The sequence below is a fragment of the Fonsecaea erecta genome (assembly GCF_001651985.1).
Source record: "Fonsecaea erecta strain CBS 125763 chromosome Unknown Scaff5, whole genome shotgun sequence".
Classification (NCBI taxonomy): domain Eukaryota; kingdom Fungi; phylum Ascomycota; class Eurotiomycetes; order Chaetothyriales; family Herpotrichiellaceae; genus Fonsecaea; species Fonsecaea erecta.
The window spans coordinates 1,000,279-1,015,138 of NW_017387248.1; the positions used below are offsets into that span (position 1 = coordinate 1,000,279).

Consider the following 14,860-nt stretch of genomic DNA (forward strand, 5'->3'; position numbering starts at 1 on the left):
TTCCTCGGATCCTAATTCATCCTCAAATGACCTGAGAGACAACCTCTTCCTTCTGAACAGCATGGCGGGCCAGGGTTCCTCCTACATCGCCATGCACGGTCCCAGCATCCCGTCACACGAGGCTAGGATCCCCTTCACTCCTCCATTCGCCCACATGGAAGGATATCTCGGCCTCAGGACAATTCGACAAGGCAGAGACGGGATCTACTACTGGGTCTTTGGCTTCTCGACTGCTGCTGGTGCATCCTCTGCCCTTCACCACCATCCTCATCTCTACATTGCGGGTCGTCAGTACGATCTTTTCTCTTACGAGGGTGTGGTTACCGCATTCGAACCTCGACCACCTCAACCACCTCAACCGTCAGACATCTCTCCTCCACGGAAGCGTCTCAAGAAATCCTCGCCCGCCAGTAAGGTCGCCTGCAAAATCTGCTTCGATGATATTGAGGGAGCTTATTCCACACCTTGCCGACAATGCGCAGAACCTGTTTGTTACGAGTGCCTAAAGTCCCTGTTCAAAACAGCCATGAGAAATATCGACAGGATGCCCGTCATGTGTTGCGCCACCGTCATGCATCACGACGTCACCCGCGGGATCCTGCCAGCGGCAGAAGTCGAAAAGTACAAGCAAAAGTACGACGAGTCTAGCACCATTAATCCTCTTTACTGCCCTGTGCCAACGTGCTCGGCGTTCCTTCCCCCTCGAACGTTCAAGCCAACCGACAAGAGGGTCACATGTCACGTTTGCGCGACTGCCATCTGCATAGAGTGCCGGCAGCACGCCGAAGACAAACACGTTTGCACCAACGATGACTCGAGACGGTTTATTTTGCAAGCGTACGAATACAAAACCTGCCCCAAGTGTGGAACGGGTGTCATGAAAATGTATGGATGTCCTCATATAAGATGCCAATGCGGTGCCCATTGGTGTTGGGACTGCCAACGGCCCATGAATGCTTGCTACCAAAAACCGTGTCGTACCGCCAGACAGGAAGGTGAGGAGTCAGACGGAGGAGAATTTGAGTCTGAGTCTGATGAGGAAGAGGATGGAAACATTGCCTCCGCGCCCGGTGCAGCGTCAACTGAGGTACCCGATCGCACGCTAGTGCAGGCTCCACAGGACCAGATCCTTCTCGACAGCACCATCGACACGCCCGAGCAGAATCACGATACAACGCCAACAGCCCAGGTTGCACCCATTGAATCAGCTGAGGTTGAGATCGTCCAAGCCAGCGAGAATGAGACGCAGACGCAGGCTCCAGAGGCAGCCGAACTTTCAAGCGATCCAACTGAACCTGAGGAGCCCGCAAATGGACAGCTTGAGAATCTGGATGATCCGGATGACATCGACTGGGAAGGAGTAAGCATGGACTTTGGAGATGAACCAACCGATGAGACCTGGGATACGTGGGGATGTCGACACCTGTTCAGTGAGTTTTCAAAGGCCCGAGTCCCGGAATTCTGGCTGGCCGCTATGAATCCTGCAGAGGAGCGAGACTTGGAAGTGGAATGCATGGGTTGTTTCAACAAGGTTAAAGTTGCAGACGGTGAGCTCAAGAAGACAGGATCGAGGGAAAAGTTGCGCCATGGGACGTCGCCTCATGTGAGGGGACCATCAATGAGTAATGCCGGAGGAGCGGCTGCTCGTCGAAATGCCAGCAAACCGCAAGCTTCGTTCGAGTGTCGTTCTTGTGGAGTCATCTACTGCGGACCATGCAAGAAGGCGGCGCGACGGAGGATCTCACGTGAACGCGTGCCTCCTGATTTTGACCCCATCGTGTGAGGTCGTGGTTGATCCTCGATCATTGTTATGAATGATGACGGTCAAGGTCCGCTATTTTCTCAACTGGTGGCGCCGGGCATGGTGATTGCAGGACATTGACCTCGTTCGAAGCGTTATGGTGCTCGTTGATATGTGCAATTCGTTCTTCTCGGGCCTCGGAGCTGCAGGAGTTGGGATACAAGATTTCGGTCGAGGTCATGTCCGAGAGGCTGGATCACTGAGCTGGCGTGTTGATATTAGGCTCCGGGTAGTCTAGGGCAGAGGAAGCCACCCCTGACAGAGGGAAGAAAGCAGCACCTGTCGATAATAAAAACTAGATCGATTGACACCTTCTGGCTTTTGTGCGAGTCACACTGTTTTCGTCTAACTTCTACGCTCCTCGTATCATGAGATGTCGAAATTCCACAGATCAGGACCCAGTCAGCACCCACCTAGTCGCTGGACCTGCTATACGATAGGAAAGCGGACAGCCAGACAAAAAGGGGCTCAAGACTGTGCTTCTTGGACGACAGAGGGGAATAGAGTGGTATTGGACAGGAGAAAGGACAAAGAGAAAGCCTATAGAGATTAAAGGCTCTTTCTATAATGATCCAGGGAGTATGTATACGAAAGAAGAAAGCATTGCAGGGGAGAAAGGGGTGAGCATAACAATGAAATAGGTAACAAAACATCCGATCTCACGTCTAGATCCGCCAGTCAAAGTATTCATCCTTCCGACCATTCCTTCGACCATAATAGAGCGCCCAGCATCCGAACCAGTTCACCAGAAGGGGAAAAAGATTATAAACCAAATGTCTCCACGCCCAGGCTAGTCGAATAGCACAGCCTCAAAGATCCCCAAGTAGCACATTAATAAGCCACGCCTCACCATCCACGTAGCAAGGAAAGAAAGAAAGAAAGAAGGAAAGAAGGAAAGGCAGACAAGTACAGCCAGGCAATTATTCCTGCTTCAACATTCTCGTCCATTGACCCGGTCTCCTCTCCTGGCCGTCGGCTAGTGCTTCTTGATCACCAGGGCCACGTAGCCCAGGACCCTGTAGGCAAAGATGATGGCGAACATGATGCCGATCCACTCGCCAATGACGCCCGAAGACCAGGAGTACTTGTACGCCTCCAGCACCGCGGTGCCGCGGATCTTGCCCTCGGACTCCAGGTCTGACGGGTACATGCACTGGAAACCCGAGTCGGGGGATTTGGCGCAGTCCCAGACCGTAGAGCGGAATTGGTTGGCCATCATGCCTTGGAAGACGTAGGCTTGGTAGTCGATGTAGTGGAAGACGTCTGTAAAAAAAAAAAGGGAGGGGGGCGACAACGGTCAGCCACGTGCACGTTTGATCCATGTTCGCATATCATGAGGAGATGGACAACGAGGAGGGGGCAGAGGGCAGGGACGAGGAAAATGGGAGAAAGGTCACTTTCGTGAAGGTATGTGTGTAGTAGGGTGGCTGAGCAAGTGAGACGGGCGGGGGAAAGAACTTACACTTCCAGAACGGATTGAGCTTGCCCATCGGGACCATGAACCCGTCCACGCACATCCACAGTCCGTTGGCGAACGCCGTGATCGCGAGCGCCACCACGAAGATGGGGAACAGCGACGACACCAGGACCACCAGGCCCTCCGCGGCGAGGAGATCCAGGAACAACCACAGCACCCACATCCAAAAGCCGCCAGCGGTCGGGTTGAAGTGGCCCAGCCAGTACGTGACCACGGAGAACATGATGGCGATGAGGAACAGCCAAGGGATGCCGATGAGTGTGTTCGCGATGACGAACGGCAGGGGACCGTACAGGCCGTTGTGCCGCTCCTTGTTGAACGTGTGAAGGTCCTCGATGATGGAGGGCACGTAGGCCACGGCCATGAAGGACATGAAGGCGCCGCCGAAGAAGATGGCGTTGGTGAAGGGCTGGATCGACGCCTGCGAGAAGGACAGACGCAGCCACACGGTGCCCATCATGATGGCGAGGCCAAAATACATGACCACCCGGGTCCCGTAGGCGATGAAGTCTCGATACGACTTGATGAAGTTGCGGTGGAGAAGAACCCCCGAGACGGTCAGGACGTTCTTGGACGATGTCCGTGCAGGAGAAATGTGCGTGCTGCTGGTGCCGACGGCATCCGTGACGCTGGTGACCGCCTCTAGGGCTTTGTACTCCTCGGAGGACGTCCATGCGTCTTGGATGTAGCGCAGATTGCCCTCGGCAGCGCCCCCGCTGTGGCTAAAGTCGCTGTTGACCAGGTCGAGCAGGAACTCGGCGGGATTGATATGCAGCGGCACCGGGCGGTCGATGTGCTCGAAGTAAGTGTGGATGTTGGACACGGGTCCGAAGTAGCACGTGCGGCCTTCCGACAAGAGCATCAGCTGGTCGAACAGCTGGAATGTTGTGGTTGATGGTTGATGGATGGACGCGATGACGATCAGGTTGTGCTGCCGGGCCACCTCTTTGATGTACTTCATGCACTCGAAACTGGCAGCCGAGTCGAGGCCGCTGGTGGGTTCGTCGAGGAAGACCACCCTGGGGGAGGTAACGAGCTGGCTGGCGACGCTCAGCCTGCGCTTCTGGCCGCCGCTGAGCCCTTTTCGCAGGGGCGTGCCGACAATCGTGTCTGCTTGACGTTGGAGGCCAAACGACTCGATGAGCTCGTTGACCCTCGCGAGTCTCTCCTTCTTGGACATGCGCCCGTTGACGGAGAGTCTGGCGGCGAAGTCAATGGTTTCGCGCAGTGTCAAGATGCCGATCACGGCGTCCTCCTGCTCCACATAGGTAGAGACCTGCTGGACCGACGAGGCATTGGCGACTTGTCCGTTTATCATGATCTTCCCGTGGATCTCGCCCTTGATCGACGACGTGCGGTGAGCCAGCACGTTCAGGAGGGTCGTTTTGCCGCTCCCGCTGGGACCCATGAGGGCGAGGACACTTCCCGCTTCGACGGAGCCATAGCTCGAGGTCAAGATCTGCAGAGGTTGTTTTGTCTTCCGGTCCTTGACGACCACCCCGACATCTGACCACGAGAAGCTGGAGACGGCGCTGTTGGTCAGGTGGCGGCTCAGCTCGAGGCCCTTTTCCAAATCCTTTGTCATGTCACTCGGGTCTTTCGAGGCGTCTGCGGAGAAGGCGAGGTCTTTGGGAATGGCCATGGCGACTTGGGAATACTTGGTCCGATATGCTTCAGGGAGCAGGCGTCGATATCAGATGATGCTCAAGGAGACAGAAGAGACAACGGAAAGCTGGGAAGCAGGATAGAACACCATGAAGGACGCCCACGACAGAAGGCAATTCAACAATATTCTTATAAACTCTCATTCAACTCCTTTCACAACGCAGACGCCGAAGCATCCCTCGTATCCAGTGCATCGAGATACCTATAGCCCACCCCTAGCCCAAGTCAGCTCAGGTAAATTCAGCCCTAGACAACTAACGGCCATCCTGATCCCCTTAGGGACCTTCCCGCGTCGAAGTCAACGACCTCACCGTTCCTTCGTATTTTGCACCGCCATACATAAGATAAGAGTCTGCTGGGCCACCCAGGGCCAAGCAAATCAGCAGATGCTCGGAAATGTTTTGTTATTCTTCACGAGGCTGGCTGACCCATTCGGATCGCCCGACCGTCCAGTCGCCAACGAGCTCAAGACCGATACCCGATCATAGACCTTTAGGGGAAAGCGCTGCGCACAGACGACAGTCAAACAGGGCAAAGCATCATATCGGGGACTAGCATCGCGCAGCTCTATCTGGACAAGAGTGATTCAGCGCCACAGACTCGTGGCAGTCGTCTCTTCGGGGATCTGGACGGAGTCCATCCTACCAAATCGTTTCGCACTCTTATTTCTCAGCCCCAGGAACGCCCCCTTGCTTGTTTGTGCGGGATTGCCCATCTCTTGGGATCAGGCCATTGCCCCCCCTTGTCACATCCCGTTTCACATTGGGTGGGAGGGGTCAGCTCTCGGGAACGTCGGGTTTCACGACTTTTGCCGGCGTGGCACGGGTCTGACACAAGAAGCCAGGAGAGAGGAGCACACGGCGGGCTTTACGCCTGATCTGCAGGTGATCAAGAATGGAGCGGATAACCGCCGGAGGTGCGATAGGAGGGTGTCTGTGAAAGCGTAATTGCAAGAGCGATACAATATGGCCTCAACCAGAGGGCACTGAATGCTGGTGCAGGGAGAGATCAAGCCAGAAGGGCCGGAGACGGATTGAAAATGCAGTGAGAATGTGAGATGAAAATAGGAAATGATTTCTGTCAGACGAATTCTGCACAGTCATGCCCTAAGTTCCTTTGTGCGCACGTGACGCACACTATTGCCCAACGGTTTTGGTGGCCGGGCTAAAAATTGTCGCCATAGTTTCCGTCTCCAACACGAGGGGTGGCGTCCCGTTCTCCACCAAGTCCCCGACAACCTCCTCCTCCCACCACCGCCGGTTCCCTGAGTCAGCCCATCGTGGCAATATCCCAAACTCCCAAGCTCACAGCTCCCAGCACCCAGGACCCCCCCCCGGGGACCATCAAAGGACGCAGCAGACGTAGCTCTCGGGCGATCAAGCCAGGTAGCCACTGCCTATTGCTCTCAATCAAGGAACAAATACCTCAGGCGAGTCGGAAAGCCACATAATCAGCACCATCCTGTTACCCATTGACCCCCCCTTTTTTCTCGTTACGGAATATTAGACCGCCATTCATCGACATTGCCATCTCAGACGAAACCGAAAATGTCCACCGAGGATGTCACTAATGCTTCTCCGGCCCCCAGTAAAGGCCGATCGAAGCATCCAAGCCTTCTCGCCTGCATTCCATGCAGGAAGAGCCATCTCAAATGTGATGGCCAGAAGCCGCTATGCAGCAGGTGCTCCGAGAAAAACGGGGACTGTATCTGGATTAATTCCCGAAGAGGATACCGAGAATATCGCAAAAACCAATCATCTCCTGACGACAAGACTGACCAGAGGCCGAAGAATGATACCATCTTCCACGAATCCAAGCCCTTTTTGTCTCAGGAGGCCTATCATGTCTTTAACGAGGCTGATACTACCAAGCTGAGGGCTATGACCTATGCCGAACTCTTTCAGCCCACCATGGATCCAGCCTTCCCAGCTCTCCCTCCCGAGTTGCAAACCACAGCACCCGTCAAAGAACAGCTGCCAAGTCCCAGCAACAGCGATTCAACCATGTCTATCTCACGAGAGATACTGCCCGCTCACGCCGACCGGGCCTTGATAGAGAGCACCGACTTGATCGACCTGTTCTACAGGCATTTCTATCCGTCCCACCCCTTCATCGTGCCACGCAAGCTCTATTGCCAGAACCCCAACATCCTGCCTGCACCGCTCAAGGCATGCATGCGATGGCTGGCCAGCCATTACATCCCTCAAGCCAACCACACCGCTCTGGAGAACGCGGCAAAGGCCATCTTCTCCTCCGACGTGCCTGACGATGGCTTCAAGGTGCAAGGCCTCCTCATCTATGCCATAACCTGCTTCGCTCGGTTCGGTCAGGGTGAAGGATCCATGGCCCTAGACAAAGCCATCGAGATCACCCTCCGGATCGGTCTCAACCGACAGAGCTATGCTCTACAGCAATCACCAAACGATTCTACAATGCAAGAATCATGGCGGAGAACATGGTGGACACTCCTGTTGATCGAAGGCTTGGTCGTGGTTATTGGGGGTCAATCGTCCCCATTCCGCTTGTACTCGACCTACACGGATGTGGCATTACCTGGCCACGATGAAGACTACAATGAACTTCGATCGCCTCCAATCACTCGCACAATTGCAGACCTCCGCAACAGGACCTTTTCAGAAGACACTTTTGAATACTCGTCCTTTGCCTACTGCATCGAAGCAACCTATATCCTTGGCTCTGTGCTTGCCTTAAGCCCAGACACATTTGCGGTGACGGATCCTCAAGTTGAGGGCATTGATGCCGCCATTTCGAACCTCCTCTTGTCGCTCCCCATGGACAAGAGAGAAGTGGTGCGCAACGACGGTACCATTGACGAATGCCTTCTCATCGCCCATCTAGTCATTCATTGGGCTGCTATTTGTCTGCATCGTCCACGATCGACCTTGACCTTCATCCGTAACCACTATCGCACGACATGCACAAAGGCAGAGGCTGCTGGTCTTCCTGCGCTGGCGTACACCTCGCACACTGCCAAAGCATTGCGAGCAGCGAACGCCATCACCAACCTGGCGTCCATCCAAACAGATGTCAAGATGTGCTCACCAGTGCTGATGTGCGGCTTGACCACCGCTGCAACAGTGCACTTGCCGGCGTACGCTATCGTGGATACCCCGGATCAAGCTGTGGCAATTAAGGAACGGTTGCAGCTCAGCATTTCGGCGCTTGGATCATTCGGTGAGGTCTGGCCACGAGCCACCATTGCCAAAGGACAAGTGGCTAAGTTCGCCCGTGAGGTCTTGACAAAGCCAAACGTCTACGTCGACAGCACAGTTCCTGGGATGATCCCGCGCGTATCGGAACCTGTCCCTCAGCTGGAATACCAAATGCCCTTCAACAACGAGTCGTGGATGGACAATTTGATCCAGGCGGAACAAGACGTAGAAGCCCCGTCGTGTCCCGTCTTTGACACCTTCGCGATGGCTCAGAGTCAGGGGCCCTGAGCAAGTTCAGATTATGGCATGTGTACATAGGTTTTTTCTTCTTTCATGTGGGATTGGTCCGGGCGAGAGACCATCCGATTCTTTCCCTCCTATTTTGCGGCAGAAATGCGCTCCCAGGAGCTAGACTTCCGTTGCGCCAAAATTCTACACTTCTACAGTGATGAGAGAGATATACTTTCAGGATATGAGCAGGCAGGGGAGTTTGGTGGATTTTTCGAGAGCTTGACGAATGATGACTATTTCTTCAACCTATTCTCTTATCATCGGTATACTAGAGATAAAATGTGACGGTTGGATTATCACGGTTCTGATCTTGTTTCCTTCCTTGCCCATGATGGCAGAATCTTCTGCGGCAAATGTAGAGATCATGTGTTCCCTACAACGTTTGACGCCAGCAAAGTGACCCGACCGAGCATCGAGCCTCATTCTCCACCTCTGAACCTTCATGTCACAGTAAAGCCACAAAGTCCAACAAACCAAGTCCGTCTGTGGCGGTCTCATCCTTGTAGGGGTTATGGCATCGCCTTAGCAAGATTACCACCCCAATTTGTGCTCATGCTAAGTAATTCCCCCAGGCAGAGCGCAATCACATGAGCTTGTGGGCGCATTGTCGGCAGAGAACAGGTGGATGTGGAGTTATTCATCCCACTGGCTATTCCTTCTCTCCCAACATTATCCCTTCGGTGTAGCCGAGCCTAGATAGAAAAAGCATTGCCATGAAGTGAAGTACATGAACTCGTTAACGCCTTTGGTAGTATATAGCACTGCACAGGTGACCGGCGACAGTATGCACTCAATTGTTCTCGCTCAACACAAACGTGAACCCTGCCCCATCACTAGTCCCGCCTATGCACGTACTGCTGAACGTCCCCGTCGGACACACCGCGCGCGCAGCCCTCACACATCCTTCCCATCTCCCCTTGCTCACATTGATCGTGGCGCCCTGTGCGGCGTTGACAGCTGTCAACGTAAACTTTGACGTTCCCGACGCCCCCACAGTCGTCGACGGGTCGCCTCCGCAAAACTCTATCGACCCGGCGATACCCCCGCAGATGGACAGGATGGCGACATTGGTGTCGTGCGTGTTGAGGACCGCTGTAGGGTCTATGCAAGTCGTCCCCGTCACGGCATCGGGGTTGACCGAGGTGTTGGCTGGATCGCGAGGACGGATCGGGTAACTGAAGTCGCCAGTCGTGGGAGACGGTTCGATGTGGTCATCCCACCATAACGGCGACGCCGTCGTGTGGATGATGAAGAGCAGGAACGTAGTTGAGAGAATGTGCAGGAGCATCTGCATGGCGTTTAAGCTGAGGATTTATATCGGGATACTGTTGAGGGAGATTTAAGCAGCGTAAGGTCAATCGATGGTCACTTGGGCTTTCCGTAGATAGATAGTTCTCATGGCAGGAAATTGCTACACACTTGCACACACACACATATATATTTATACAAAGACATCATCGAAGCCACGAGATCCCTCAAACGTGGTCATCTCGGCTAGGAAGTTGGGAATTGATATCTCCGCCCCTTCGACCATGCTCTAAAGAATCTGCCAGACAAGCCGGTTAAAACTTATTATCGCCATGAGGTGAGGGAAATATGTCCAAATGCTCGAAAAGCGACAAGGGCTGTCCCCGTGCCCCGTATTGTGACGGAGATGCCAGGGTGACGGCTTCGTTGGCGTGAGACGAAAGTGTGTCAGAGTGGTCGACGGGGAGAATTGTCACAGAAGGGTTTGACGAGCTTCTAGCACAAAGCCTTGTGCGACAAATTAGGTCTAGTGTCGATTACGGATCAATGTCGGAGTGTATACGGTAGAGCGTATGGGTCGAGGGGTTGTCCGATACGGCGAAGTATACGAGGTATAGATTGCTCTTGGCCAGCGAGCCAGATATTCCTCTTCAACACCCAGTGCCCTGCGCCCACTTGCGAACTCTCCTTGACCTTCCCACGTGTGGATGTCCTCGAACCACTATCCTGCTCTGGCCAGAACATACAACCCTTGTACCACTCCAGGGAAAGATGCACTCATGAATTCACCCCTCTTCCCTACGAGTAACACCAGTTGCGAACGACCGCCATCCCGTCCTCTGCAGAAGCCACCACTACCCACCAGGTTGCGCAGCTTTTGTCTCCAAAACGCCCACACCTGCAATGATGATATGTCCACCCCGGCTTTCCAGGCAGAGGAGGATATTCCGAGGGCCGGCTTGCCAATATCCTGGGTGAACCTTGGGGAGAGGTGGACATGATGATGGCTGTACGAATAGTTGATGCCCGAATACATGTAATGTTCGAGAAGTCGAAGGCAAGAGTTGTTGGCAAGTATCGAGAGCGACCTGGTGAGAGATTTCATCACCTTGACGTACTAAACAATTCTTCAGCAACCTCGCCCACCGACAGTTGCTCCAAATCGTGCAATTTATTCCCTCGAGTTTCGGATCAATTTGAGCGTTGTTTGTATGGTGGTACGCCACTTTTTCAATGCCCGCATCAGGAGGGTATTTGCTGCCGTGAGTCGATCATGCATACCCTTGACCGTGGCACACAGTCCCAGCATCGCAATGGCATTATCCTTCGACCGATTCAGCCATGGCGGAGCACTTGTCATTTTCAGTTTCACCGACACGGTTGATTATGGTCTCACTCCTGACGCCGTTGGTAATCGTTGGGAGGTCTGGACATACCACATGCATCAAATTTCTCAGCTGCCCACGCCATTGGCCTATAACGCCTCAAAGCCTCGCAGGTGTGTCTCTCACTTCGTCTCCCGCCTTTCGCCAAGCGCTACCTTCGTCCAACCTGTCCGCGCCTCAAGCAGACAGTGGCCTGGGTCACTGGTCTAGAAAAACCCTTGAATTCGCATACCTGAGATGGGAAATCCCATTCGCATTTTGTGGTTTCTGAATACGCGGCACACGCAAGCTTCGCCCGAGTTTAGCTAGATCAAAGACCCTCCTTGTCAAGGGAGGATCCATCAAAGTTCGACATTCCCAGCGCTGCGCGCAGCAGCTCACAGCTTATATACTGGAATCCTAAACAGTAGGTGCTGATACTCCACACTGTGTACGCGTACAGGACCTCCTAGCTGTTTCAAGGCCTGGCTTCGGTCGAACCGGGATCCGACTTCTCCCTGCAGTTTCTGGGTTGGGTTTGATTTACTACCCTCCAGGAAATGCCCTTGTAGAGCTGCACAGGACACCTGAGAATCTCTCTATTCAGACACTTCACTAGTGTCCAGCACCGTGCATTCTCCCCAAGTGAATCTTTTCTGCAATGTTTTTTCCGGACTCCAAAAAGAGGAGACTGACTATGAAGATCTGGATCTTCGCTAAGTGCAACCGGCCTGTGTCATATATGCTTCTCCTTGCCTGATCGGGCTCAGCCTGGCACTTCACGTCGAAGGATTCTGTCCAGCATGCTCGAACACGTATTCAACGTCGTTCGAAGCTCGAAAGGTCAAGTTTCTTCGTCATAGTGGATGCGATTTTCGTTGCTGCGCCCCTTGCCCTTCGCTGTCAGGTTATGCTAAACCCCCCAGCTTCATATAACAACATTATTCTGGGCATCTGGCAGCTTCCTCATTCTGTCTTTTCGACAACATCAATATTCATCAGTGTAGGTGAAGAGAATGACGTCGAAGTTTTTGCAAAACATCCTCGAAGCCACCAGTGAGATTTCAGAGTTCAGCAATAACCATTCACCTGCTCATAGCAGTTGGGTGGAAATATTACCGCATAACCATGAGCCGCACACATCCGTACAGAAAAGCGAAGCTCTTGTCAATCCTAGGCGTGCGTTCCTGCTGAAACAATACGACAGACTTCGATATTGGACCAGGATCACGTCCGGCATCACAAATTTTATTTCAGCACTGTTTTCAATCTTCACGGAATCGATCATGATTTACACCATCTACAAACTCCATATAACGAAAGACCTCTTCGTGGAAGGTCGACCCTGGGGACCATGGGCCAGAGGTAGTGTTCTCTGGCCGACTTTCATGCTGTTTACAGGCTCCATCATCACTTCTTTGCTGGCATTGACAGCACTAGTTGCTCTTTGGTGTCAAGCCGAACATAAGGCAGCATTCTTCAGCGTTTTATATGCTACCGTTCATATCGTAGCATGGGTGGTTGTTTCGGTGGTATATAAGGTTGAGAAAACTGAAAAAGACCTTTGGGGCTGGAGTTGCACCGACAAAGCCAAGGCAATTCAACATCAACTTGGAAGCAACAAGGTGGATTTTGAGAGCTTGTGCAAGCTTCAGGTGAGTCTGATTCTGAGTCTCTCAGCCTCCAATTCCCTCTCAAAATCCGCAAGTGATCGCCAGAGACCAGCGATGTCTGACACTGGATCTGCCCAGACATCCTCCTGGGAAGTCTCGGTCACCGAGGTGGTGATTAAAATATTTGCGACGGGTGTCTCCAGCTACCTCGATGGAAAACAAGAAGGACTGAAGACCAAGCTTGTCGGCGACGTCGGTTCGGCAGTCTTTGGTCAGCTGACAGGTTGAGCGGACTGTTAGCGCCATTTCAGAGCCTAGAAAGAAGGCCAGATGCCAGGCAGACTGGATTGAACGAACTAACACCTACGGCAAGCTTGCCTTCCGCCGACGGGTGGGAGAAGGATTTTGATAGTCTGTACGGCGGCTCGAATCCCTAATCCCATACGACTCGTAGTCGGACGAATCGTTCAGGATGACGGCCGCAAAATGGGATGAACACTTTAAGTCGGCCCGGAAACTTTCGGGCTCATTTCTAAGCAGGTGCTCTGGCGTCTGTCGAAACGCGTATCCCTATGTCATGGCTTCAGGGACATGCCGTAATTCTGGGGAGGATCACGAGTAGAACGACAGCTATGTCGTTATGGTGTCCCTGGGCTATCACTTTGAGAGCAAGCGTCTCTCTGCATTTCCGAATTCGGCTAAGTGTGCCTCAAGAAATAACGGATCGATCTATCACCAGTTTACCGCCATCATTCTTCCACTCTGAGCAAGTGTGGCATAACATCACCTTCAATAGTCGATAACGTGAAGGTCAAAAACCTAGTGGGTGCATATGCTACGCCGAGCAGAACGCTGCGCGGAACGCCAACGCTGCAGCCCCATGTCGTACAGTTGAACGAACTATCAAGGCAGAGAAAACGACATCTCTTTCGGAAAACCAGACGAAAAGCGTCATGGTGTCGGACTGGGTACAAATGTACTTAAGACCGACTCGGTCGGCATTCCGTGCTCTAAGGCTCGTCAACAGACTCATCCCCCTTCGTAAACAAGGTGGCAGGTAACAAAAGGACAAGCCTAAAGCTATGACTCTGAAGCTCTGGACGTCACCACTGTCGTGGAACTGCCTGCGAACTGAGCTTGTGCTGGCCGAGAAAGGGATCGATGATGTCGTCAGCATCCCTGCCGACCTCATCGGAGGGAAACACAAGGTCAGTGATCTCTGCCGCCTCCAAATCCAAGAGTATGCGTTGCTAACATCGCGTCAACAGACCGAAGACTTTCGCGAAAAGTCCATCTTCGGGAGGGTCCCACTGCTAGAGGACGGCAACATCGTGATCTTCGAGTCTCGCGCAATCGCCCGCTATCTGTGCCTGAAGTACGCGGACGTCGGCCAGGGATTGATGCCAGAGAGCACCGACGCCGAAACGAAGGGCGTCTGGGAGATGTGGTTGACTCTCGAGGCAATCGAGTTCGACAGCCACGTCGTCCCTGTTATTAGCGAGACACTCATTCGACCGTACGCCTCTCCTTTCCCATATTACCACGTCCTTCTTCCCCCAGTCGGGACACCACGTATGTGACCAGGTGATTGACATGACAGCGAACAGCGTATTAGGAAAAGCCACGGATGAAGCAGTCGTTGCAAGACACAAGCCGAAACTACTCGACTGTCTGGACGTGCTCGACAAGGTTCTGTCAAAGACGGCATACATGGGAGGGGGCGAGTACAGTCTGGTCGACATCTTCTACATGCCGTGCATGTTCACTGTCAGCCGGTGCCTTGATATTTTCGACGGCAGGCCCCACCTGAAGAAATGGTGGGAGACCGTCAGTGCCCGGGAGGCGTGGAAGAAGACCGTCAAGCCGCTGGACGATGGCTACACCCAGATGATCCCGGCGTGGAGCAAGTAAGAGTGAGCAAATGGCCGGAAGATATGTACGTTGTGGCCAGTGGCCGGACAATAGTCACAATCTACCTGCAATAAATTCCAGTCACTGCCCGAGCTGGGGAGCAATCCCGAAAAGCCGTCTCAATTATCCATCTTGTTTGCGACTCGTTGAAGGGGGGTCTTCTGGGGGGGTCGTTGAGCGGGTTATTAGCAGACAAACTCTTTCAGATAATCTCGTCAGACTTCCGCCCCCCGCTTTATGACGAGGTCTAGTCGACGAGCAGAGTAGAAGTGGTGGATCATCCGGTCTACATTTTCTTCGTGCGAGGAGGATGCGGT

The 14,860-nt window shown here is 53.3% G+C and overlaps 6 protein-coding genes across 6 annotated transcripts; 4 read left to right on the plus strand and 2 right to left on the minus strand.

Moving 5' to 3' along the window:
- Positions 1-61: 61 nt before the first annotated feature.
- AYL99_06424 (hypothetical protein) lies at positions 62-1,783 on the plus strand (the record flags this gene model as incomplete). Its single annotated transcript, XM_018837933.1, has 2 exons — positions 62-885; positions 988-1,783. The coding sequence occupies 2 exons, from the start codon at positions 62-64 to the stop codon at positions 1,781-1,783; spliced, it is 1,620 nt and encodes a 539-aa protein (XP_018692493.1).
- A 994-nt stretch (positions 1,784-2,777) lies between these two features.
- AYL99_06425 (hypothetical protein) lies at positions 2,778-4,920 on the minus strand (the record flags this gene model as incomplete). The annotated part of the gene is made up of 2 exons (XM_018837934.1): positions 2,778-3,064; positions 3,264-4,920. The coding sequence occupies 2 exons, from the start codon at positions 4,918-4,920 to the stop codon at positions 2,778-2,780; spliced, it is 1,944 nt and encodes a 647-aa protein (XP_018692494.1).
- Positions 4,921-6,490: 1,570 nt separating this feature from the next.
- On the plus strand, positions 6,491-8,404 carry AYL99_06426 (hypothetical protein; the record flags this gene model as incomplete). Its single annotated transcript, XM_018837935.1, has 1 exon — positions 6,491-8,404. One exon carries the CDS (start codon positions 6,491-6,493, stop codon positions 8,402-8,404), a length of 1,914 nt encoding a protein of 637 aa, XP_018692495.1.
- Positions 8,405-9,197: 793 nt separating this feature from the next.
- Positions 9,198-9,701, minus strand: AYL99_06427 (hypothetical protein; the record flags this gene model as incomplete). The annotated part of the gene is made up of 1 exon (XM_018837936.1): positions 9,198-9,701. One exon carries the CDS (start codon positions 9,699-9,701, stop codon positions 9,198-9,200), a length of 504 nt encoding a protein of 167 aa, XP_018692496.1.
- A 2,334-nt stretch (positions 9,702-12,035) lies between these two features.
- AYL99_06428 (hypothetical protein) lies at positions 12,036-12,920 on the plus strand (the record flags this gene model as incomplete). Its single annotated transcript, XM_018837937.1, has 1 exon — positions 12,036-12,920. The coding sequence occupies one exon, from the start codon at positions 12,036-12,038 to the stop codon at positions 12,918-12,920; it is 885 nt and encodes a 294-aa protein (XP_018692497.1).
- A 794-nt stretch (positions 12,921-13,714) lies between these two features.
- Positions 13,715-14,543, plus strand: AYL99_06429 (hypothetical protein; the record flags this gene model as incomplete). Its single annotated transcript, XM_018837938.1, has 3 exons — positions 13,715-13,840; positions 13,901-14,204; positions 14,233-14,543. 3 exons carry the CDS (start codon positions 13,715-13,717, stop codon positions 14,541-14,543), a joined length of 741 nt encoding a protein of 246 aa, XP_018692498.1.
- Positions 14,544-14,860: the final 317 nt, after the last annotated feature.